The sequence below is a fragment of the Nyctereutes procyonoides genome, unplaced genomic scaffold (genome assembly GCF_905146905.1).
Source record: "Nyctereutes procyonoides isolate TBG_1078 unplaced genomic scaffold, NYPRO_anot_genome, whole genome shotgun sequence".
Lineage (NCBI taxonomy): Eukaryota > Metazoa > Chordata > Mammalia > Carnivora > Canidae > Nyctereutes > Nyctereutes procyonoides.
Window position 1 is genome coordinate 7,256,005 of NW_026575036.1, and position 25,967 is coordinate 7,281,971.

Sequence of the window (25,967 nt, forward strand, 5' to 3'; positions counted from 1 at the left end):
CTTGCTCAGCCTGCTTCTCTTTTCTCCCTCTGACTCTCCCTCTTCCCCTCCCACTTGTGCTCTTTGGCTCTCACTCTCTCTGTCAAATAAATAAATAAAATCTTTTAAAAAATAAAGTATAGAAACACCTGAGTGGCTGAGTGGTTTAGTGGCTGCCTTTAGCTCAGGGTGTGATCCTGGGGTTCTGGGATCAAGTCCCACATCAGGCTCCCTGCAGGGAGCCTGCTTCTCCCTCTGCCTATGTCTCTGCCTCTCTGTGTCTCTCATGAATAAATAAAATCTTTTTTAAAAAAATTTAAAGATAAGCTAGAACAGTCCCTCCCTTAAAAAAAAAAATTTAAAGAGGAAAAAATAAAATAAAATAAGGGTAAATAAAAGAAACTACCTCCGTGGAGGCATTAAGAAATTAAATAAGGGATAATTATAAAAAGTGCCAAGCCTAGCACTTAGAAATCATAGAATAAATACTAGCTATTAATAACTTTAAAGTATGAAAGCTCCAATCACCATATTGCTCTGATCTCTTTTCTGGCTTTCTATAATTTTCTCAGTGCCTTCTTCCCCACATCTGTCCCTCCAGTCCCCCTTCACTAGGTACTCCCTTCTACTGTTCTGCTTACAGCTGGTCTCAATCATCTGGAAACGTGATTCACCAAGATTCCCATGGTATAATACAACCAAAAAGACAAAATTTGTGTATCCTTCAGGCACTGTCTTTTTAAGGATGAGACATTATCTATGACATTTTGTTGCCATTATTTTTTTAAGATTTTATTTATTGATTTGAAGCAGAGAGAGAGAGAAAGAGATGGGGGCGGGGGGCACACGCAGGGAGGGGGCAAAGGGAGAGGAAAAGCTGGCTCCCTGCTCAGCAGGGAGCCCAAGGTGGGGCTCAGTCCCCAGAACCTGAGATCATGACCTGAGCTAAAGGCAGATGCTTAACCAACTCAGCCACCCAGGCACTCCATCACTATTTTTTATTAAAATGATAATAGTTTGCCTTTTTCCAACAAAGTTTCCTAGCCCTTACTTTATCTACCTCACATCTTATAAATCCTTACCACTGTTAATTTCCCTAAACATAAATCTTCATCTTCCAAATCTTTCCTTGCCTCGATTTGTCCATTATAGAAGAGGCCAGCAACGAAATTAAGAATATAATGATTGTCGTATAGTTTACATTTTTTATCTATTCCATTCTTCCTTCTGAATACTGCAGAGCATTTCACTCCTTCTGTCACAAGGCCATTTCCATGAAATGTGACTACAATTGTGGAAAAAAAATAAGTGGTAGAGGATTAATTTATGTCCTTTACCAATTTCTAGAACAGTCACAAAGTTTTTAAGTCAAAGAATGATTGTTCCAACTGCATATACTACATAGTAATCTCGTGTCTATAATCTGGCTGAAATTTTTTTCCTCCTCTCTAGATTTCCAAGAGGTTAAAAAATTATTACTGCCTCTGGCAAGAGGTGGTTTGGAAGCCATACTGATTGGCTTGTTTCCTAAACCTATTGGCTCACAGCACTAGGAAGGCTAAAAAATGTTTTCTTTCAGTAGCTGAGCCAAGATGACTTGAAAACAAGCAGGGAAGCAGTATGTTAATTTAAAAGATGGTGGTATTATAATAGCCATGATTTCAAAATACAAATCCCACACATTCATTTTGTGGGGAAATTGGTGCAGGGATATCTGATGGTTGAAGACTGAGGAAAACTGAGAGCACCACGGCCTCAACACAGAGGCCTGGGGGCACCAGCTTATAACAGGGAAGAGACCCAAGAGTCCCCCCCCTTGGCTCCATCCCTGCTTCCACCATTTAGTTCTGATTGGACAGAAGACTGGCCAAGTTGACATCTCTGACAGTGATTTTAAATCTTCAGACAGAGTAGCAATTTCTCCACTGTAATGTCTCAAATGATTGATTTCATTATAATACATGAGTCCCTGTATTGATAAATAACCACACATGGGCAAAACACAGCTACAGTCACAAAAGGGGCTCGCCATAAACCTGTTTGACCACCTCCACAATCTTCTCTTAAGGCCCAGTCTGAGACAGTCCCAAGGTTTCCCAGAGCAAATTGCTTCCACTATGGGAGCTTTCCCCTCCACTAACAAAAGGTTAATGCACTCTAAGTCTCTCTACATTTATACCAAAACATAGGCTGTGAGGTCTACCGGAATTACAGCCAGAGATTTTACATAGCAAAATCAAGCAGCCCTATTCTTTCATCCAGTCTTTCATTCATTTCACTAAAATTTACTGAAACTTGTATGTCCCAGGTATTATGTTAATAATTGAGATACTACAGCTTCCTATCTTCCCAGATTAAACACTGTTTCTGGGGAGCTTCCTAGCTAGTGAGAGAAAGAGACAGAATCTTGAATCAAATGTTTAAATAACTGAATACAAGGTTGCAAAAGAGAGATACCTGGTGCTTGGGAGGAAGGCCCCTGGAAGGAACTGATACTCAAATCGGATCTAAGGGATTAATGTAAGTGAACCAGGTAAGAGGAGACAAGAGTTTTGTGAGAAAGAGACAGTGTGTTGAAAAGCTCTAGAGAATGAGAGAGTCTAGTGTTTATGAGGAGCTGAAGGAAGGCAAGAAAGACAAAGTGTGAAGAGTGAGAGGGAACCCTGTGGAATTGCATGCTGGAGCCCCAGGTAGGGACCAGATCTAGAAGAGCCTTGTGGGTGGTAAGGAGTTAGTCTTATTCTAAAACCAATGGGAAGCTAATCAAGCATTTTAAGCATAGTGATGTCATTTTCTGATTTGCATTTTAAAACAAAAACTCAGGCTACAATGTGGAAATGGACTGGAGAGGAAGCCAGATTAGATACAAGCAAGCCAATAAGAGACTATTGCAAAATTCCAAGCAAGGGTCATGTCATCTGGAATAGGGTGGTAGAGGCAAGGGGGTAGGGGGGATAAGAAATAGATTCGAGAAAGAGAAAGAAATGATCATCACAAACTTCAAAATGCACTCTAAGTCTCTCTATATTCAAAATGCCCTTCAGTTCTATTCAATAACAATTCCTTAATAATATATGTCTTCCCTATGATCCAGCAATTGCTCTAGTAGGTATTTACCCAAAGGACACAAAAATACTGATTTGAAGGGACACAAGCACTCCAATGTTAAAAAAGCATTACCAACAATAGCCCAACTATGAAAGGAGCCCAAATGTTCATTGACTAATGAGTGGTAAAGAAGAGATGGTATATATATACATATATATATATATTTATATATATATATATATATATACACACACACACACAATGGAATTTTACTCAGTCACAAAAAAAATGAAAGAAATCTTGCCATTTGCAATGACATAGATGGAGCTAGAGTGTATTATGCTCAGCAAAATAAGTCAGAGAAAGACAAATACCATATGATTTCACTCATATGTGGAATTCAAGAAATGAAACAGATGAACGTAGGGAGACAAAAAAAAGAGAGAGAGGCAAACCATAAAACAAACTTAACTATAAAGAACAAACTGAAGGTTGCTGGAGGGAAGTGGGCAGGGAGAATGGGTTAAATGGGTGATGGGTGTTACGGAGGGCACTTGATGTGATGAGTACTGGTGTTATATAAGTGATGAATCACTAAATTCTACTCCTGAAACTAATATTACACTTTATGTTAACTAACTGGAATTTAAATAAAAACTTGAAACTATAGGGATGCCTGGGTGGCTCAGTGATTGAGTGTCTGCCTTTGGCCCAGGGCCTGATCCTGGAGTCCCGGGATCAAGTCCCACATCTGGCTCCCCACAGAGCCTGCTTCCCTCTCTGCCTATGTCTCTGCCTCTCTCTGTGTGTGTGTGTCTCTCATGAATAAATAATTTTTAAAAAACAACCTGAAACTATAATAAATAAATAAGTAAACCTTCATCAAAAAAATAAAATAAAAATAAAAATAAATATGTTTTCAAAGTGAATTAAGAATCAGCAAAACAAAAGCAAAGTGACTACATATCTAGGGCTGAAGCTGCGGCTTAACTTTAAAAGTGTATGATCTTGTCATCTCAAGAGTATGATGAAGCTCTGAGCACCAACAGGGTGACTACAGACATGCTATCCAATACTCTGCATTACTGTTATCACCAGACCCTCCCCTTCTTCTAATGCTGTTGCCTGTGACCCCTGAACTAATTCAGGGTCATTTTAGTGAGGAACACCTCCTTCCAAAAGAATTAGGCTGACGCATGTGGATGCAAAGGTTTTCAAAGATTAGACATCCATTCCGCTATTCACTCAGCACATTTTCATTTACCACCTGCTATGCTATGTGCCAGGCACTGTCAAGGTCCTGCCCTCCAGGGGCTCACAGTCTGCTGAGCAGAAAGCATGTGAACAAATAACTATTATTCAACAGTACAGTAACAGAGATATATACAAAGTATAGGGTTAAAAAAAAGATTTTTAATCAACATGGCAGGGCAACAGAGATTTAGGAGAGGGAACTGGGAAGGTTTTATAGACATAAAGTGGATCTTAGAAGATAAACAAGAATTCATCAGATAGACAAGGAACGGAAGGGGAAACAGCATGTGCATATGTGAAAAGGAAATGAAAAAGCACAACTTTTCCTGGGAAATGCAAGTCACTTGGTAATTACAGAGTATAAAGCAATGAAGAGCAGGAGAAAGAAGGTCGTCGCAAGTAATATGCTTTATTATCTTATATTCCAGAGAGTTCAGATTGTGAAGGCTGTATGTGCCATCCTACAAAAGTTTAAACTTCATCCTATAGGGGGTAAACAAGAATAGCTAACTTGTCCAAAACTGATCGGCTCCAGTCCAAAAAAGGAAGTGGCCTCCATTGAAGCTCCATGGAAACCACAGTGGCTGGGTGCTGCGGGTCCACAGTCCTGGCCAATAGCAAGGCTGGGATCCCGGCACTTTGATCATGCCAGGAAAGAGCACAGCTCTTGTCCAACCATGAGCTGATTGATACATCCTCTTCTGGTCGAACTGTCATGTCACCTGCATCTGCAAGGTTTGTCCCCTAGCTGCCAGTCATGGCTACAGATGGCTTTCCATTACCCATGAACACTGAGCTGATGAGTCAGGCCAAAGCCAAGGGCCTGCCGTCTCTTAGTACTATTGTATCACACCAGTCTTTGAATCACACCAGGGAAGGGTTAGTGCAGCCATTCCTAATTAGACAACTAAAAAGCCTGGCTCAGTTTCAGGATCCCTTTTCTGGAGTCCAGAATATCGAGAATGTCATCATTTCTAATCATAAAAGGGCACAGAGTATCTCCTGTATCAGATAACAGGGATCTGGGCAGCCCTGGTGGCTCAGCGGTTTAGCACCACCTTCAGCCCAGGGCCTGATCCTAGAGACCCAGGACCGAGTCCCACATCGGGCTCCCTGCATGGAGCCTGCTTCTCCCTCTGCCTGTTTCTCTGCCTCTCTCTCTATGTCTATCATGAATAAATAAATAAAATCTTTAAAAAAAAAAAAAGATAACAGGGATCTGCTAGCTGCTACTTTTCCTTCTCCATAGTTTCCTCCAGTAAAAACTGCTCCAGTAGGCTCGGTGAGTTTGTTGTTTGGCCACTTCCTCTTACTTCCATGGTAGGCAGGGGGGACAAGTAAACAGATATACATTTTGTAATAACAACACTGGCTCGCAGGGAGGCAAGTTCACAACAGTGAAACTATTGGGGCACCTGGGTGGCTCAGCAGTTGAGTGTCTGCCTTTGGCTCAGGTCACGATCCCAGAATCCTGGGATCGAGTCCCACATCCGGCTCTCCGCAGGGAGCTGCTTCTCTCTCTGCCTGTGTCTCTGCCTCTCTCTGTGTCTCTCATGAATAAATAAATAAAATCTTTAAAAAAAAAGATTAAAAAAAACAGTGAAACTATTAGATGGTTCTTAAATTAGTCCGTATAATGTTGATAAACATTGAACTGACAGAGTGGTAGAGAGGTAAGAAAAGAGGAGATAAATTCAAGACATATTTTCAAAATAAAACTGGAGTTGGATAGTGGTCAGTATAGAAGATGGATTCAAACTTAAGATCCAGGTGTCCAGCTTAAGTGATCGAATGGGTCATTATCTGGGACAGAGAACTGAGAAAAAAAGTAGGATGGAGAGGGCAGGAGTTGAATTCTGAACATGTAAAAGGTAGGGAACACCTATGGGCCACTGAAAATAGGACCCACTAATGGGAGAAGGGACTGAGTCTGTTTTTACTCCATTTTACCCAGGAACTAGCACAGTACCTGGCACCCAGTATTAGTTGCTCGATAAATACTTGATCGAACATTTATTTTATTTGGATCATCAAAACTTTAGGAAAGCATAGTTTTGCTGGCAGCAGGGCATATTCATGTAAGTGGTAAGTCCAACAAATGTGAAAGGAAATTTCTGGGATATCAAAGCCTTATTTTACATTTAGTTTCAACTCTATTTTGTAGATTATTGATTTGTTCTAAGTTTCATGGGTCATATAGAAGCACTATATTTTTTTTCTTGAGTTCATTAATAACACGGGCTTTTGGATTTAAAGAAATTCTCCAAAAGTCTCCATCTCTATCCATCTCAAATAAATAAATAAAATCTTAAAAGAAAAAAAATAAGCTGTTATCCAGCACATTAGTAGAATACCTCAGATAAAAAGATTATTAAATATATTTGACTTGCGATTGCCTTTATTTTGATACCTTTTCCTTTTTCTTAGCAAAGAGCTAAAACTCTGAGGGTGGGTAGATAGAAAAAAATAGTATTTAGGGAAAAATTCCAATGCATAAGAGTTTTCAAAATAGGGGCACCTAGGTGTGGCTCAGTGGGTTAAGCATCCAGCTCTTGATTTCAGCTCAGCTCATGATCTCGGGGTCATGAGACTGAGCCCCGGTGGAGCTCCACATTCAGTGGGGAATCTGCATGAAGTTCTCTCTTCCTCTTCCCACCCCCATTCATGCGTGCTCTCTCTCTAAAACTAATAAATAAATCATTTTTATTTATCAGTTTTTTCAGAAGGGGTTTTTCAGAATATGCAATGTTGGTTATCCCCCAAAAGCACACTGTTCTCCTTATAGTTGGCAGAAGTGACCCACACCCCCATCCTCCCACCACCTACATTTCTCACGTTTATCCTCTCACTTATTTTTCTGACAAGCTGCCAATATAATGTCTTAATTAACAATCCGCTCAGATTCTCTCCTTTACTTAGCTGCTGCTCCCTCCATTCTGTCCGTCTCCACAGAACTAGGCATAGGAGAGAACCTAGTGTTTCTGTCTGAAAAATTCTGCTTTATCAGGCTTCATCCTCAGCCTCCATATACATCCTACACCACTGCAGAATCAGCCTAATTGCAGGGAAATGTGGATCAATCCCAGCCATTAGGGGAATGGTTTGGCAGGTGGTCAGCCACAGCTGTGGAAATCACCATCAAGTTATGCTCATGGTCTCCTCGTCTGAACTTTGAGGTGTGGCTCTGGGAACTTGGCTTCTGTTTTATTTTCAAAACACAGCCCTAGGGTGCCCTTCCAGATTATCAGGGCCCAGTCTCAGAACTGTGTGTCAGTTTGTTCTCAAAAACAGTCCCCAATTATGAGCCCAATGCTCAGGATCCCCACTCTGTTCCTTGAGTGGCTGCCTTAACTAAATGATCCGTTCCCAACCCTCTAGAAGGTTGGGTCCTGCCTTCTTCTGGCCGTGACCTCTTGGAAGCTGCCAGTTACTAAAACCTCCAGCCTCGGGGGTGGAAATTTGAAGTCTGTTGCTATTCCCACCCTACCAATTCCCCCATCCTGTTGGGCAAGTCAACCCAGAAGTTCAGAACCCGGCAGATCACAAGATACCACTAGTCAGGCCATGAGGGATGATAAGCATATTGTGCCATCTCCCCCGTGAAAATCACAGGCCGATTAGCAGAAGAGAGATGAACCGATTTGAACAAGCACAAACATGAAGAAAATGTTCTCTGTGCTCACTGGTATCTTTTCATTCCCTGACCAAATTAGTTTAAGACAGAGAAAGTCAGGGTTGACATAATACCTCTCTAGAAGTTAATCAAATATATTTCATGTATTTAACAGATGTCTAATATAATTAAGAAGCACAAATAAATCAATAGCAGAAATGAAACAGAGGCCTACTGGCATACAAATACTCAAAACTAAATCAAAACAGTGTGGAAATTCCCTTCTAAAGCTGGACCTTTGCCTATAAGAAGGATCAAGATGAAAAAAACCAATTGCAGTGGGGGAAGGATATACAAGCTTTTTCTACAGTAAAACTCTGTCATGTCACCAATTGTAAGAAGAAAATGTTATAAGGAACGTTAACACCTCCTGAAAAAAGTTATCGCTCCCATCAGACCTACTGAATGAGATCTGACTCAGTGGTAATTGGTGTCATGCATCCTTTTCAATTGTTCCCAGGAAGCTAGAAGCCTGAGCCATAATCAATCTTTGTACTAAATTTTGCACACTGTCAAATATTTTAGAAAGGTCTGTACCTTGGAACAATAGACCATTCCTCACCTTTAATTTTCATTTTGTTCCCAACCATAGACAATCTGTGAATGTTCACTAAAGAAAGGCCTTAATTTGTAATTATTCCTACATTCGCAAAACAAGGAAAATTAGAGTTTACTTTCAGCTACACTGTGGGGCAACTTCATGTACTACCGCACTTTGAACAATTTGTTTTCCTTTCTTACAAAGGTAATAGATATTTAGAAGTCCTGTGACGGGGGATTCCTGGGTGGCTCAGCGGTTTAGTGCCTGCCTTTGGCCCAGGGCATGATCCTGGAGTCCCGGGATCGAGTCTCGCATCAGGCTCCCGCATGGAGCCTGCTTCGCCCTCTGCATGTCTCTGCCTCTCTCTCTCTCTCTATGTCTCTCGTGAATAAATAAATAAAATCCTTTAAAAAAAAAAGAAATCCTGTGATGATCCACTCTCTTCACCTCCTCAGTTACATAGCAATTTGAAGAATACTGGATATGAATCTATGTTTAGATACATGATCTCAATTCACTGAAAATTAATAACTTATACTGCACTTTCAGCTTATCATAATTGTTATCCAACTATAATGATACAAACGTACAACTGGTAGAGTCTATAACATTCTCCATTACTACTTTATATTTCCCTAAACCCCCAACTCAACAGATTTATCTCTTCTTACTACTCAATGGACTGGAAAATTAACTTGACTCCTTTTCTAGTAGTGTTTTTCCCCCATTGGTTTCTAGTATTATCAAAATGCCAAAGAAATGCTTGCATACCATAAAAGCTTTAACAGATAATAACAGTAACATTATTACATGTTTGTTTAGCACCTTCATTACAAAGCACTTTACATCCATAATCTCATTTTAACTGTGTTTCTAATAACACTGAAATACGAAGACCAGGTATTGTTAGTCCTGAATTGATTAAAATTCAGACTGACAACAGGTACATGACTTGTCTGAAATCATGAATGTCATCATTTGAGGACATGTCTAGAACCCAGATCTTTAAATTTCATTCCCTACCTAGATATTTAATGTTGGCACTCAGCCATGACCTAAATTATTTAATAGTAGTGGGATCATGTTCTAGGTTCCTATAATAAAGAAGCAATGGGCAAAGAATAACTTGTTTCCCTTTAAGAACCTGGATTTCTCTCTTATAGATGCAATGTGGTGATTTATAAAAAATACATATATTTCATCTTTCTGATGACCAAAAAACATTTTATATATATAGATATTAAGTCTTCATCCACAGTTCCTGGCTCAGAGCTCCCAAAACCCTTGAAATCTCCTGGTGGAAAGAGCATCTGTAGCACTTATTATCATAATATTTGCCTCTTGCCATCAGTTCCTGCAATCCCTTCAGAACTATAAAGATGAAATGGATGCCTTGTTATTCATAAGCAACCCTTTTCCACTACAACTAGGCTTATGTTAATGAGGTGACTTTTGGAAAGCACCTAAGGGTGAGGGCTGGTTGCCAGAGAACCAACCATGAATAGAGGACAGGAGCTTTCAGTCCCATATCCTGATTTCTGGGGAGGGGAAGTGGCTAAAGATTGGATGAATCACCAATGGTCAATCATTTCATCATGCCTATATAATGAAGCCTCCATAAAAACCCAAAAGGATGGGGTTCAGAGAGCTTTCAGGTTGATGAACTAGAACACTTCCACCTGCCACCATGCAGGGCTTCAAGAGTCACAATAATGGAAGCTCTTTTGTCTGGGACATCACCTGTCTTCATCTGGCAGTTGATTCCTACCCTGTAATATCCTTTTCATTAAATCAGTAATATAGTGAGTAAATGGATTTTCTGACTTCTATGAGCTATTCTAGTAAATTAACCAAACTCAAGAAGAGGTCATGTAGATTTCCGATCTCTAGCCATGTGGTCAAAAGCACAGGTAACAACTTAGACTTATCAATTGGGTTCTAAAGCAGAGGGTGATCTTTTGGGACTGAGACTTTGTCTATGGAACGTGATGCTATCACTGGGTAATAGTGTCAGAATTGAGTTGAGTTGGGAGACACTCAGCTGGTGTCTCGGAATTGCTTGATAATGTGGGGAAGCCTCCACATACACATGTTGGAATTGGGTCCAGGAACCCACTTAACAGAAACCAAAATAATGTAACTAGTCTTATTTCTCCTTTCATTATGAACGACTAGGGAACTCAAAGTCAAAGGGAAACTAAGGGCCATACTGAAAACTAGTTTCAAAGGGAAGCTACAGTACTGTACAGGATCTTAGAGCCTGCATATCTACACTTTATTATTTTTCTCCTAAATATCTGCAAAAGAAAAAAAATATATCTGCAAGAGAAATTTCTCCATTTCTTCTAAGAATATTCATAAAATGGAAGTGAAATACCTTTAAATGGTTTCAAGGTGACTGAGTGATAAGAATGAACAATTAATCCACTAGAACCAATGTCTTTTTAAAAAAATAAAAAACAAGCAAGACAATAAACAATGGAAGCTTTGAAATCAGACAGTCCAGGATATAGATCCCAGCCCCTCCCCTGCCAGCTCTGGAACCTTGAGTAAGTTTATTAACCATTCTCAGTCTATTTCATCCATGAAGACAAGAATGTCCATATGGAGTTGCTGTAACCATAGCATGAGATAATATGAGAAGAATCTGAGGCAGATAAGATAGGCTAACACACGCAGTGCATTTTCTACAGCTGAAATACTGAAATTACCAGCTTCTCTTGCAGCTAGACCTGGCCATGTGATTTAATCCTGATCACTGACACCTCAGCAGAATATGTCTATATTTCCTCTTCTCTTTCCTCCTTCCTCCTACTGGGATCCTGGACCAAAACTAGAAGGTCCTTTGGCCATCAACTAAGGCTATTCAAACATCAAGGTAGGAGCCTGGGAGTTTGATGGCACAATATAGCCATCATCTGACCCTCAACTACCCACCTGCTAATACTTTATTTTTGGAGATAAATAAGCATCTACTCCATTAAGCCTCTGTGTCAAGTTTCTGTTATAAAGGAGGCAAACTAAGCCTGACCACATAAGCCTTTACCACATGATAAAGATCTATGCCCACCAAACATCAGCCCCCTAAATAAACACATAAAGGTGTTTAGAAAACTGATCACAACAATATTGATAAGTAAAAAACAAGTTACCAAATGCTGTAGATTATATAATATAATCCAAATTTCATTAGCAGGAAAAAAATTGCTGTGAGACTCAGGGATATCCAGGGGCTCAGATGATTCTATTAAGCAGATGACTGTGAAGGAAAAAAAAAGTGTGTATTTTCATTTTAATACAGCCATTTAAACAAAACTACTTCAGAATGTCCTGCTGGGCTTCCCACAGGCCAAGGGCAATACGGGTCCAGGCCAAGTGGAACGCGTCAGAGAGCTTATAGCAACCAGAGGAGCTGGGAATGAGTGTGTCTGGGGTGCATTAATGATGCTTTGTGATTCTTTGCAAATGGCTTTGGGTGGATATTCTGAGAAAAAAATGGCTAGTCTGGTTTATGATTTATATCACATGACTATTCAGCACACTATAAAAGAATGGTGAGCTGACCGTGTTTTTATTACACCAAAAGGAAATATTTTTCAGATTATAACTGCACAGTTGTGGTTTCTAACATTCCTGCTGCTCCCTCACTCATTTCCAAGGAAATTTATGCTCTTTCTGGGCATGAATACATTTTAGGTCAAAATAGTATTTATTTAGGTAATATCTATACAGATGGGACCATGCATGCTTAAAAGGGACAGTCTTTGGCAAAGCAGGAAGGAAGTGGGGTCCCAGGGGATGGGAGTACTCTCAAAGTGGAAACACCATCACAATGTCCCCTCCAAACACACACACACCCCCACACACACACGCACGCACGCATACACATACATACTGTATATTCTAGAAAAATCTATGTAAGAGTTAAAATTCAGCCCTTTAAGCCTAATAATATTCAACCAATACTTCACCAAAATATATTTATTGAGCCATTTGGAAGTAGCTGCATCAAAATGTCCTGCTTAGTCTCCAATTGTTCAAGCAAGGGCATCCCAGGCAGGACAAAGACAAGGAGGCCTATGCAAACATGAGCAGCTGGAAAGGAATATCTCTCTCAAGTGGGAAATTGGCACCAGGCTCGATACTGAAAAAATACTCTTGTTCCTCAAAAGCTTACAAGATGGTATTGAGATCAGCAGATAAGGACTTTCAGAAAACTGTAATATGTAGATATGTAGTTATACAGATAACTGTATATGAAGTAGAATTGAAAAAATTTGATAATAACACTATAGGAAGTTGGGGAGTTCCAAATAAGAAACAACTAATTGAAAGGAAGGAAGGAAAAATTGTAATTAAGGAGATTTTATGTGGCATCTCAAAGCACACTGGCTCTCTATTAGCATCCACCTTGGACCCTCTAGCCTTGATTCAGGACCTGCTAACTGCACAATACACAGAAGATCTTGTATTGTATCTCGGCAACAACCACAGAAGCAAGAAAAAAAAAAAAACAGTGGCTAAAGGAAGGCAATGGAGTAACAATAATGATGATAGCTAACATATTGAGCATTTAGGGGAAAAGTGTAGTAAAATTTAAATTAATATATTAAAGTATATAATTTAAAAAGTGATGTGGAATTACACATCTGAGTTAGAGAGTAAGTGATTTGGCATCACTTTGCTGAAATTCAGGGAAAGAAGGGATGCTTCATTCAACCAACAACATTGAGCCTAGCCTGCTCAGCTGCATTTCTGCCTAACACACACAACTTTCTTCCCACAGGAATAAGAATGAAGCAGATGAATTAACTGGTAACTCAGCTTCCTGATACCAAAGTAGGAATATTTCACTAAGGCATAATAATGGAGTGAAGAAGGCAAGGTGATATATACCATCTTTTTTATTGTTGCAAACTGATTTTCCAGGATTTCTATAAATTAGTCATTTCAGAATCTCAGTAGAAAAATACATGCATCACTTTAAAAAAAATCTATTTGCTGAATTGACTTAGTCCTTTGTCATGACTGTGCACACACACAATGATGTAATGACTTCTGCTTCCTAAGAAAAGGCATTTGCCTTATTATTCAACGATGGTTCCTTGGTCTTGCAACCAGCACAAAGCAGCACAGAATTCACGTGCACACACTTTAAAAAGGAAATGTTTCCTGCTATCTTACTGCTGCAACAGACAGATAAGATGGGAGGCTAGTTTGCACTTCCTTAATCATCTCTTTTCTTCAAATCTATTTGCTAGCACAAAGTTAGAAGTCAGTTGGGATGACTGAAAGCCCTCGTGTATAAAAAGACTATTTTGAATTTCTTTTAAAGTTTTTCTATTTGATGAGCTTTAAAGAAGATTGCTTCCTTATCTCTTCTTCACTTCATAGCAACTTGATATCAGGTTTTGTACATAAAGGATACTGTGGATTGGCTTGTTCACCCTCTATTCCATCTTTTTTCTAGCTTCCTGCTAAAGCTTGATTGTTTTAAAAATTGCCTCTCTTGAACTTCTCTGCAACTAATGTTCCAGATGCATATTAACCTTACCCATTGGATGCGCTTGAGGGAAATGTGGAAGGAGAAGATGAATTAGAACCCATCTTCCTGGCCCTGTTTCTGTTGCAGACAATGGTGACCATGTTAATGGCAATCGCAGCCGGGGCTTTCTAATCTCTTTACCACAGTATGGCAGTAAATTCTTGAACTGAGTAATTCCAGGAGCCACCTCTTGACTCTCACTTCTCCATTCTTCTAATGCTTTTTTAAGTACCTAATTTCCCATGAGAAATATTTTTCTGCTAAAAATACCTAGAAAGATTTCTGCTCTCTACCTTAAACCCTGACTAATGCAATTATATCCTTCATTCCTCAACCCAGAGATGCAATATATGAACCAGGACATTTACATGATGCTTTGTGGTTTCAGAGTACATGGGCATGCATTATCTACATTGATCCTGACCACAACTCTGTGAGGTGGGAGGACAGGTACTATTCTCTCCACTGTATGGATGAAAAAGCTGAGTTTCAGAAGACTTAGGTGACTTAGCAAGGCATTTAGTTCGTAAGAAATAGGAAGAAATTCAATCTCACATTTTATTACTCTAGTCATTCCTGTTGACACTGAGAAGCTTCTCAAGAGCAAATGAAGAAGAGAGGAAAACACATGGATGATGGCCATGAATTCAACCTTCTATTTTCCTACTTTAAAAATTAAAAAAAAAATTTTTTAACTTATCATTACACACTAAGGACATTAAGTTCAACTAAAACATCTACAGATGAACTAGCAAAGATGGGCTATTAGAGGGTGTCTTTGGATCTGGTAAAGCCTGTGCCTCTGCTTTATAGGATCTCTCCTTTGAAGACTCATTGCTATTAATATAGATACATGAAAGGTTCAGCTCTATTTTCCAACTCTAACTGTGAATTCTCTTTCTGCATAATCATCTGGCCAAGCCAAAAGTGTCTAGAAGACTTGGAGAGGCCAAGCTTCATTCCTCAACTTCTCCCTAAGGTAATTTCACGTAAGAACCAACCTCTTTCCAACTAGGGCTCCTTAGAAATAACAATTTCTCTATTTTTCCTTTTTGCTGCATATATTTTAGTTAAACATTTGATTTCAATGCTCAGGAAACCAAGAAGAAAAAAGTAAATAAGGCTTGATTTAGACCACTTCAAAAGTGGTGGAATTCTTTCACTCCATATCCTCTACTCCTCCACTTCAGAACAGTGTCTAACCACAAGGTTAAGATCCAACAGCTCTAAGAAGCAAACTTTGGACCATATGGTCCCCAGTCCTCGAGAGCAAGACCAGTTCTAAGAAAACATTCCAGTGTTGCAAATAGGCAAGATCATTCCACAGCCAACCTTGAAACACTAGAATTCCACAATTCCTGGCCTTGCTTCCTTCTCTGCTTGCTTCCTTTAGTCTTTTATGACTCAAATCAGAAGAACTAGGAAAACAATTACTCTGTAACAGCAGCCTAATTCTGCCCTTGCATGGAAATGTTATGTGATTTCTTCACCAAAAATGGAGAAAGCTACCACAAAAAAACATTTATAATGAAGAAAAGAAGAAAGGAGATGAAAAAAAAAGAGTTCTGATTAGTTAGGCAAACTCAATTATCTTTTCCCTATGGTATTAAGACATATAAGAAAGTATATTGAAAGGCAACAACAAACTATACTAACCTGGGGGAAGAGAGAATAAGTTGAATTGTCAATGGTGAATGAGTATAAAAACTCCCCATCATACCACATGCTCTTCCCCATGGGGGAATTCAATTTAGTCATAGCAAATAGATGGGCGGGGTCACAGCAGTCTTCCATCTGTTTCCTAGGAGAGAAAATAGAGAGAGAAAAGAACAGCAGGTTAAGTGAGTGGCAGACTCATTCACTTGTCATTCCCACCGAGATGTGCAGCCTTACCTCAGTGCCAGCTCACAAAAGCATCTGTGTCTCCAGGGTGATTAGACTACTGTTAATTCACTCTTCCAGCCATCAAAATGCATGACTGGAATATTTCATAATAAAAAAAAGTTTAAGAAAAAATACATTAGCTCTCAGATGCAGCTAAAATATGTCTGATGGCAAAAATGATGATTATAACTGCAGATTTGTTGATGGACTTCAATATCCAGGTCCAGAAAAGATCTGGAGGGTCTTTCAGAGACAGCTGAGCTATGCAGCTGCAGCAGAACTGTATCTTTTGGCGATTTAACAGTCAGGGGGCTAGGTTCAGTGACAAGGCACTTTACATGAGCTGTATGAAGTAGGGGATGCACAGAGTCGCCCAAAAGAAGGCACACTCCCCAAAACTGGGGACAAAATTAAAGAACAACGCCTGGGGAAAATCCTTTCAAATAGAAACAGAATGAGATGAGTGATGTGATTTCAAACACTGGCAAAGCCATCTGCCTTCTAACTGGTAAATCCCATGGGCCTTTTTGGCTCTCGTTTGGTCTGACCTCTTAGCAGTACTGGCTGGGCACAGTTCAGTACATTGACCCTTGAGAAAGGATCCCCACTCCTTTAGCATCAGAAACACCAGGGCTCCTTATTGCCTCACTCTTCCAGGCCAGTTCGCAGGCTGCTTGCCCCTCCAATGGAAGAAGCCCTGTTACTATTCTATAACCCAATATTTACATTCTTCTCTATTTAAAAACCTGTCAGAAACCAACTCTGTTTACTCCCTGCCCTGTCATGAGGAAAAGATCTTATTCCCCAGCTCTACCTTTAGAAGGACCAATAAAACAAACTGCTAACATAAACCACTTCTGAGTGGTGCCTCCACACAGACCGGCTTGCTCAGACATCTTTGGCTACCACAGTACAGAAGCTTAGAGCTGAAAGAGGAAGGTAAGGTGGAGTACTTGGGTTCAAATCCTGGCTCTGCCACCTACTAACTCCAGAACTGGGGAACATCCCAGGTCCACAACCAGCCTCAGAGATTGTTTTTGAGAATTCACCGAAAATGTCCAGGGGGCACACACAGTACAATTTCAATACATGTCATTATTACACAGCCCCAACTTCACTGTAGAAATGAACACGCTGAGTCAATGTCCCAGGCTGAGGAGGCCTGGGGGGCCTCTGGGACTCTCCACACCACATGTTGCTATTTCCAGTGCTCTTTGGTTGGCTTCCTCTTTATAAGAGTTTCCACAGAAAGGACGGGGGGGCGGGGGGGGGGCAGGAAGAAAGCCTTCATCTTATCAAAGTTGCTAGAATTTGTGGGGCACCCGGATGGTTCAGTTGATTAGCATCTGACTCTTGATCTCAGCTCAGGTCTTGATCCCAAGATCATGAGTTCAAAAGCCCTGCATGGAGCTCACTTAAAAAAATAACAGTAAGTTACTAGAATTTGTGTCACTTCTTGCTCTGACATCATCATTCCATTTCTCACCAGCTGTGCCTCTTTCCTCTCCTCCTCCGTCTTCATTAATTCTTATCAATGTTTCATCACCCAAAAGATGGCCTGAAATGGAGACAATCAAGTTGCATGGTGACTTGCCTACATTTTGTCAAAAGAGTAACGATGGACACCATATCCCGTCAACATATAATTAGACATGGCTCAAGACTTATCTTTGAAAATAAGGAGAATTATCATAGGCATGACTAAACTAAATTTTTGAGCCCCTATTACAGATCTAGTGATATTTTACCACTTTAATTTTTACAATAACCCTAAGAGATAATTAAGGAAACTATTATTGTTCATATCAGAGGAAATGGAATTATGGTCATTACAAGACTTACTCAGCTCACAACAGTCTGAGTTACACTTTTACCACTGTATGTTGCCCATTCAGAACCCTTCTGACTCACCTTTACCTTTCTCTGCCTGGAAGGAATGCTTTGTGAACAACAGCCAAGCACTTGCAATGTACCTGGTGCCTTTATAGATATTTTTCCACTTCATCCTCACAGTGAATGACCTTGGAGCTAAATAGCTTTAAGATTCTTTTTTCAGGAACTTATCATGGGTCACATAACTAGTGAAGTGGCAGGGAATGGCTTTGCTCCCAGTTTTCGGTTTTTGAGTTTTTTTTAATCTCATGTCTAGTACTTCCAACTAGACCATAGCTCTCACCTCCAAACCAAGCTAAACTTGCCATTCAGTACAAAATACTACTGGAAATTCAGAGGAAAATTTGGCCACAGCCATATAATAATAACACCTCATTTTGTCTAGAGTCTGACAGCTTATCCCTTTCACATTGGTTTCCTCTTTTCATCCTCAAAAAAACTAAGACGAGTTACATTATCATAAACTTCTAATGAAACTGAAGCTCAGGCCAAGAGACTTGTTCAAGTTCATTAGGTTAATAAATATTTGCTTAATTATTAACGAAATGTGTCTTAGATGGACTCAAATTTACATCTCCTACAGCATCACCATGGTCGGAGCAATCATATCTTTAGTGGGAAAACTATTTTGTTTTAAGGTTTTATTTATTTATCTCAGAGACAGACTGAGAGAGCACAAGTGGGGAGGAGGGTCAGAGGGAGAAGGAGAAACAGACTTCCCGATGAGCAGGAAGGCCGATATGGGGCTAGATCCCAGGACCCTGAAATTATGACCCGAGCCAAAGGCAGATGCCCAACCGACTGATCCATCCAGGTGCCCAGGAATATTCAACAGAAAATGAAAGTGTCACATGTGTACAAAATATTTTTAAAAATCCAAGAGCTATAGCAAATTTGTAAGAATCATATCACCATTTGCAATATGGGAATGGTTTTCCTATCATGAACTCTCAAATCTTTCCCTCCATCCACAATGCCTCCCCATCATCCCTTGCCATGCCTCCCCATCATCCCTTGCCATGCCCCTCTCTGGAAGGTGGCCAAAAAGGGATCACAGTGTGAGGTATGTGCACTTCCCAGGCCTAAGAGAGTGCCACTAGCTCACCAGCAACACTGGCTGCAGGAGCAGCCACAGCAACAACAGTGGTAGGAATAGCACTGCCAGCAGTAATAACAGTAGTCATAGCAGAAGTAGTCATTATGATTTTTACAGAGTTCTCACCTAACACTGTGTTCAGTACTTGGGATACAAATTAAATTAAGGGACACCTGGGTGGCTCAGTGGTTGAGCATCTGCCTTTGGCTCAGGGTGATCCCAGGGTAAAGGATCAAGTTCTGCATCAGACTCCCTGCAGGGAGCCTGCTTCTCCCTCTGCCTATGTCTCTGCCTCTCTCTCTCTCTCTCTCTCTCTCTGTGTGTGTGTGTGTGTGTGTGTGTGTCTCATGAATAAATAAATATAATATCTTTTAAAAATTAAATTAAAACCCAGACCTGTCTTCAGAAAATATGCTCAAGAGGTGGGCAACCAACAAGCAAGTCACTACTCCTGAAGGCAGGAGGATGTGACCAGCACTGCTACAGATGTGCACAGACAGCTGTGGTTGCTCAGAAAGAGGACCCTCCAGGGGTCACCCTCCAGGTTCCAGGAAGGATTTCCTGCTCTGATAATTGCACCCTGGGAGGAAGAAAAAGGAAGCAAGTTATCTGAGGCAGGGAAGCTGCTCCAGAGGTATGAGACAGCAAGAGGCATTCCTTCATCAGAGTACACAACACAAATATTGTCTGTAATCTAAGAAACAGTTGACAGTTGAATATTGAATTTTGCCTCCATCCAACCTGCCAGTGATCCCAGAGAGAAGACGCACACCAGCTCTTAGCATTTTTAATCAATTGGGTCCCCAATCCCCTTCTCATGCTTTGCACTGATGCGCTGTATTATTTGCTTCTGTTTTGCAGTAGACAATAAAATCACAGGGTCATAAAAGCAAAAGTAAATCTATTTCTATGTTCAAGTTTAAATTTGCAGATTATTCAGTTTCAGAGTAGTGCAAATTGAGTAGTGGAGCCAAAATGTAAACGCTTTTTATTATTCCAATTCCAGCTTTAGCGGAACTCATATCAAATGATGCTATAGTTGCATCATGAAGGTAAATATGAAGCCTGGGAGCCACTAGCCAAAAACTCACTCAGGTTCTCATCCCCTTCTAATGAAAGCCATGCATATCAACTAAGCTAAGAGAACCACCTTCACTGATTAGTGTCTATCAACAAAGAAGACTAAGGTTATGGGGAAACTAAGCAGGTAAATCAGGGTGAAAACCCACCCACTCAGGTAATAATGCCCTGTATCAAAATGAACCTTGCTCTAAGACTCTCTCAGATGCCATGTTCCACACTTTGGTCACCAGAGATGAAGAGAATTGGGAGGCTGTCACTCCAATGACTGTCCTGTATTGGGCCCCATCCAAGGAATGACTAAACTTGAGAAACTGGGGTGAAAGAAGGTTCTACTGCTGTTTCATGTTTGGCCAAAATCTGCTGTTCTATCTCAGCTTTATACTCCGCTACTAGAAGGCTGAGAAGTCAAGTAGCCAAACATTAATTCAACGCCATTTCTGCATCTCTGAATATGTGTGTGACAAGTGCTCATGTAAAAATTTACATCACCATCATATCTAAACAGGGTATTAATGCAAGCAACACACACAAGGAGGGTTGCTGGAGTTTATGGTTTGTAACTAAATATGCAACTCAAAATTCTGATGTACAGCACAGGGAATATAAATGGCATTGTACGGTGACAGAAGATAGCTACACTTGTGATAGCCACAGCATAACATGTAGAGTTGTTGAATCCCTATCTTGTACACCTGAAACTAATATAATGTAACATTGTATGTCAACTCTTCTCAAGTAAAAAAAAAAAACAAAAACAAAATAAAATTCTGATGAGCAGTTTAGAGAAGTAACCAGAGTGAAAAAATCTCTTTAGCTGCCTTATATATTGAAATTCTATTAGCCAGATGAGTTTAAATGTATCTTTGTAAGAAGAAAATGCTGATGATAAGTTTATCATGAAATGTATTAATTTTATGTACTTTTGAATTATGAAGAATTATTGACTACATAGGAGAACAAATTGTCAGCGAAAGTATATGTGAAGAGAAGAGTATGTTTGGAAGATAGCTTTAGGAAAAATATTATGCCTTTTTTCTGCCAACAAATACTGATGAAATCTTAAATAATAATGTAAAGCAGAATAGTAGGGTTGAGATTACATAATAATCCAAATCTTTATAGAATTAGTTGATGTGCTAGCATTCAAAATATTTTTTTAAGATTTTATTTTATTTACTCATGAGAGATACAGAGCGAGAGAGAGAGAGGCAGAGACACAGGCAGAGGGAGAAGCAGGCTCCATGCAGGGAGCCCAAAGTGGGACTCGATCCGGGTCTCCAGGATCACGCCATGGGCTGCAGGCGGCGTTAAACCACTGCCCTAGCATGGTTAGGGGGCTGCCCTAGCATTCAAAATATTAAACAAGCTAACCTTTAAGAAATATATGTAATTTTCAGTTACTTAATCCCATTTAGACAATGAATTATTCAAGAAAAAAAGTCCTAGCTGGAAACTCTTTGTATCTTATCATGAGGAATTAAATGTCAAATTTGCCCCCCAAAAAATTCCATGAGAAAGAAAAACTCCAAAAACCAACATCATGGGAAATCATCATAACCCAGTCATATTAGAATTCTTCATGTCCCTCTGACCTGCTTTCCTCTTCTCTACAGCACTTTAACACTATTTATATGCTGTATGTTTAAAGTTTTGCTTATTATCTGTCTCCCCAAGTCCCAGAATGTAAACTCCATGAGGAGAGAGACTTTGTCTTCGAGTCACTGTTGTACCCCATCTCCTGAAATGATGGCTAATAACACTAAACAGGTCCTTAATAAATATTGATTGGATGTATAAATAACAAGTAAGAAGAAAAGAAGAGAATGTTAGGGAAACAAGAGAATCTCAATGCACATTTGGTTCTCACTAACCAAAATTCAAACTGAAGTCAATTCCTTATGGTTTTAGTCTATGGAGACCAAAAAACCAAAAGCTTGTCAAAATAATTGCTGTAGACTGGTAAACATTTCTCAGTAATAACAGGTCCAAGATTTCTGAGATTTGCTGAGTGGTGAATCCCAAGTTCCATACACTGTGCACTAAACGTTAGTCTGACTGCAGTAAGTTTCCCTTGGGGACCACAGCATAGGGACCACAGGAACAGCCCACCAATTGATGGTGCTGATAAAATCTGTTTCCTTCATCATACAAACTTTCAAAATTTGACTTTTAAAACATTTGATAAGGTTTCAGATTTAATCTGGTCTTCAAAAAGTTCTTTCCATTCTAGTGATATCTGACTTCAGTCAATTATTGATTGTAATGTCTGGCTTTTGACCAAAAATGTATCTAATGCATTTCCTCCAGACAGCTAAATCAATGGTCCTTATTGTAAACTGTCCTGAATCGAATTCCTAAAATTCCTGTTAGACTATTATATGCTAACTCTTTGAGTTAGTGTCACAGAGCCTCAGATTCATGTTTGAAAATGTGCCCAAGTTCCACATCGGAGGATGGCTTTGAAAGTGAGATTTTATATATAAATATAGATATGTATATATAAAAATATAGATATGTATATATAAATATACATTTATACACACACACAGAGAGAGAGAGAGAGAGGGAGGGAAGGAGAGAGGGAGGGGAGAGGGGTGGAGAGAACACACTTAAGCACATATCATGGTTTCAACAAGTATTCATTTCACTCTGCCTCATAGTTAGGAATCATAATACTTGGCTTGCCTCACACAATCCTAAGTTATGATTGTTCTACAAATATAATTCTTTTTTTCCAGGTATAATTATTAATAGTCACCTCCCTTCCATTCCTTTTTTTTTCTCCCTTCCATTCCTAAACATGTCCCTATTTGAATGATTTTAAATTATATGTTCACTCTATTAAGACAAGAGCCTTAACAGCATCAAATAAAAGAGAGCTTTTCTTTAGGTGAAGAACCTGGTGGCCTACAGAGAAATCTGAGATATTTCTTATTCTAAGTAAGTAAATGGCAGATTTCACAAAGATTATGGAAGACAGGGCTGGAGCCATAATAGTTATTTTTCCTGTTAACTTAAATAAATCTTTATCTTAAATTATCAGTTTTGAAGCAAGTTTAAAAGTCAGGACTTGGGGATCCCTGGGTGGCTCAGCGGTTTAGCGCCTGCCTTCTGCCCAGGGCATGATCCTGGAGTCCCGAGATCGAGTCCCACATCGGGTTCCCTGCATGGAGCCTGCTTCTCCCTCTACCTGTGTCTCTGCCTCTCTCTCTCTCTCTGTCTCTCATGAATAAGTAAAATCTTTAAAAAAGATAAAAAAATAAAAGTCAGGAGTCACCATGATGAGTGTCCAGGATATAGAACAAGAATTTGTAGCAGTTGCTCTGAACAAGCAGCAGAGCCCTGCCCGTGGCAGAAAAGGAAGCAAATGGTGACAGCCCCCATTCTAGGACAAAGGCAATAATTTCTGTTCACGGTATGGACCCCTGTAGTAGCTTACATCATTGACCTAAGAGATGCAAAGTACACACTCAGTAGAGGGTAGAGATTTGTATTCATCTTATGGTTCTGAAAAATTGTCTTAAATTGTGTGGAGGAGAAATACTTTCATTAGATTACTGGTTAAAATACTGTTTTCTATAGATACAATAAAAAGTCTCTTCAAAGATTAATCTTCTAGATAATTTGCCAGGACGACAAAAACAGAAAAACAGCTCTTGTGTAGCACTTAAGACAGCAAATAATCTTTTATTTAGCAGCATTTTATTCTTTACATTTGAAATGACTGCATAATAAAGGAAAAGTGTTCCAAAGAAAGGTAGATTACTGCCATGTGTAATTTGCATTTCTCTAAAATAGGAAGAGTAGACTTAAAGGAGGAACTTTTGGAACATAAATATTTCAAGGGTAATACATATCTGTTTTGTAATGTACTTAATATCATTATTTGAATTAAAACACGTAAACTTTTTCCAGGAAGGATTTCAATGAATCCTTTTCTTCAGTCTTCCTATTCATGCTTACTTGTCTGTATAACTAGAAAGATTCTATTATCCTTTGAGAATCACCTATTTGCTATTTTGGTAACAGGAAGTAACTGGGCTCCTTTGGATGGCAATCATTACTTGATTCACTCAACAAATATTTATTGAGTACTTTCTCTGTGCCCAGTGTAATTCTAGGTGTTAGGGACAGATTGGGGAAGGGGGACAGGGAATATCTTGCCCTCTTATATTCTCTTTTTTTCTTCTTAAAGATTCTACTTATTTATTCATGAGAGACACACAGAGAGAGAGAGGCAAAAACACAGGCAGAAGGAGGAGCAGGCTTGGAGGCATTGCAGGACTTGATCCTAGGACCCCGGGATCACTCCCTGAGCTGAAGGCAGATGCTCAACCACTGAGCCACTGAGGTGCCCCTGCTCTCTTAAATTCTAATGGAGAAGCCAGACAAACAAGATAAAATATGTCACTTTGGGGCAGGGGACGCAGCTTTCAACAGGGAGCTAAGTAAATCCTGACTGTGTAAATGGACAAGTGAGTAAAGACCAGAGAGGTAAGCATGTAAGCGGTAGGATATCTGGGAAAAGGGTGTTCAGGTAGAGCCAACGGCAAGTGCAAAGGCCTTCTGGCAGGAGTCTACCTGTTATGTTCAAAAAGCATGGAGGAAACCAGTGAAGCTCTAATAAACCAGTGAGCATGGGGCAGGCATGTCAGGGGGAGAGGATCACATAGGGTTGTGTACATGTGGTTTTTACCTGCACCACCAACCTCCTTGTGGCATCAAGCACAGATCCTCCAGAATAAATTCAATTCCAAAATCAAACAAAGACATTAGGATTTTGCTGAAGTTGTAATGGAGGGGCAGGGTCACCATACCACAGAAACTTCATAAATCTTCCAGTGGATGCCTGTCTCTCCCCAGACACAATCCTATTGTTTCCTCTCACCAGCCCCCAGCTGTCCTCTCTCCACATCACATCTCTTTTTTATCCAGAGCAATTTCACCCACTGGCTCTCCAATTTTCACTCCCTTCTAATCACTAACTATCATTCTTAAGTATGAGAAAACCATTATACATACTCTTTTTGGAGTTTCTTCCCCTTTTGAAAAATGTAGGAATTTGAAAGACAAAAAAAAATGTCCTCCTATATATGTAATCATATAAATAAAATTATTTCGGGACACCTGGGTGGCTGAGCAGTTAAGCATCTGCTTTCAGCTCACGGTGTGATCCTGTAGTCCCCGGATCGAGTCCCACATCGGCCTCCCTGCATGGAGCCTGCTTGTCCCTCTGTGTCTCTGCCTCTCTCTCTGTCTCTTTCTTTCTCTCTCTCTCTCTCTCTCTCTCTCTGTCTCTCATGAATAAATAAATAAATAAAATCTTTTAAAAAAACAAAAAATAAAATAAAATAATTTATCTCTTAGTCTATTAAGATTATGGCAAAATAGGTAAATGGATATGTGCCAAATTTGGACTGTATTTTTCAGTGGCCTAAAATCTAAAAGGAGGAATGCAATGAATTTATTTTTGCAGGTTTGGGTAGGAGCATAGGAAAGGGCAGGTGGGTCCACTCAGGATGGTAGCTGAGCAGTTGTCCAAGAGAACGTGGAGTTCTCAAAACAAGGTTCAGATCAGAGCCACCAGTCCAGACATAAACTCCCATACTCCACTGAGTTTTAAACTTGCTCGAATAGGGACACCTGGGTGGCTCAGTCGATTAAGCATCTGCCTTCAGCTCAGGTCATCATCTTAGGGTACTGGGACTGAGCCCCACCTCAGGTTCCCTCCTCAGTCAGGAGTCTGTCCTTCTCCCTCTGCCCGTCCCCAATGCTCATGCTCTCTCTCTCTCTCTCAAATAAATAAATAAAATCTTAAATCTTTAAAAAAATAATAAACTTTAATATTAATAATTATAATAATTAATATATAATATTCATATTTAAATAATATATTAAGAAATAATAAACTTGTCCAAATGGCAAATGCTCCAAATTACAAATTACACTGATTTATAATGGGTTGTTTCTC

The 25,967-nt window shown here is 39.7% G+C and overlaps 1 protein-coding gene across 1 annotated transcript in view; it reads right to left on the reverse strand.

Annotated features, from left to right (window-relative positions):
• ST8SIA1 (ST8 alpha-N-acetyl-neuraminide alpha-2,8-sialyltransferase 1) overlaps positions 1-25,967 on the reverse strand; it is a 146,946-nt gene that overhangs the window by 77,167 nt on the left and 43,812 nt on the right. The window contains exon 2 of the mRNA XM_055318715.1: positions 15,697-15,841. Coding sequence (XP_055174690.1) covers positions 15,697-15,841 — 145 coding nt within the window. The remainder of the gene's footprint in view (positions 1-15,696; positions 15,842-25,967) is intronic.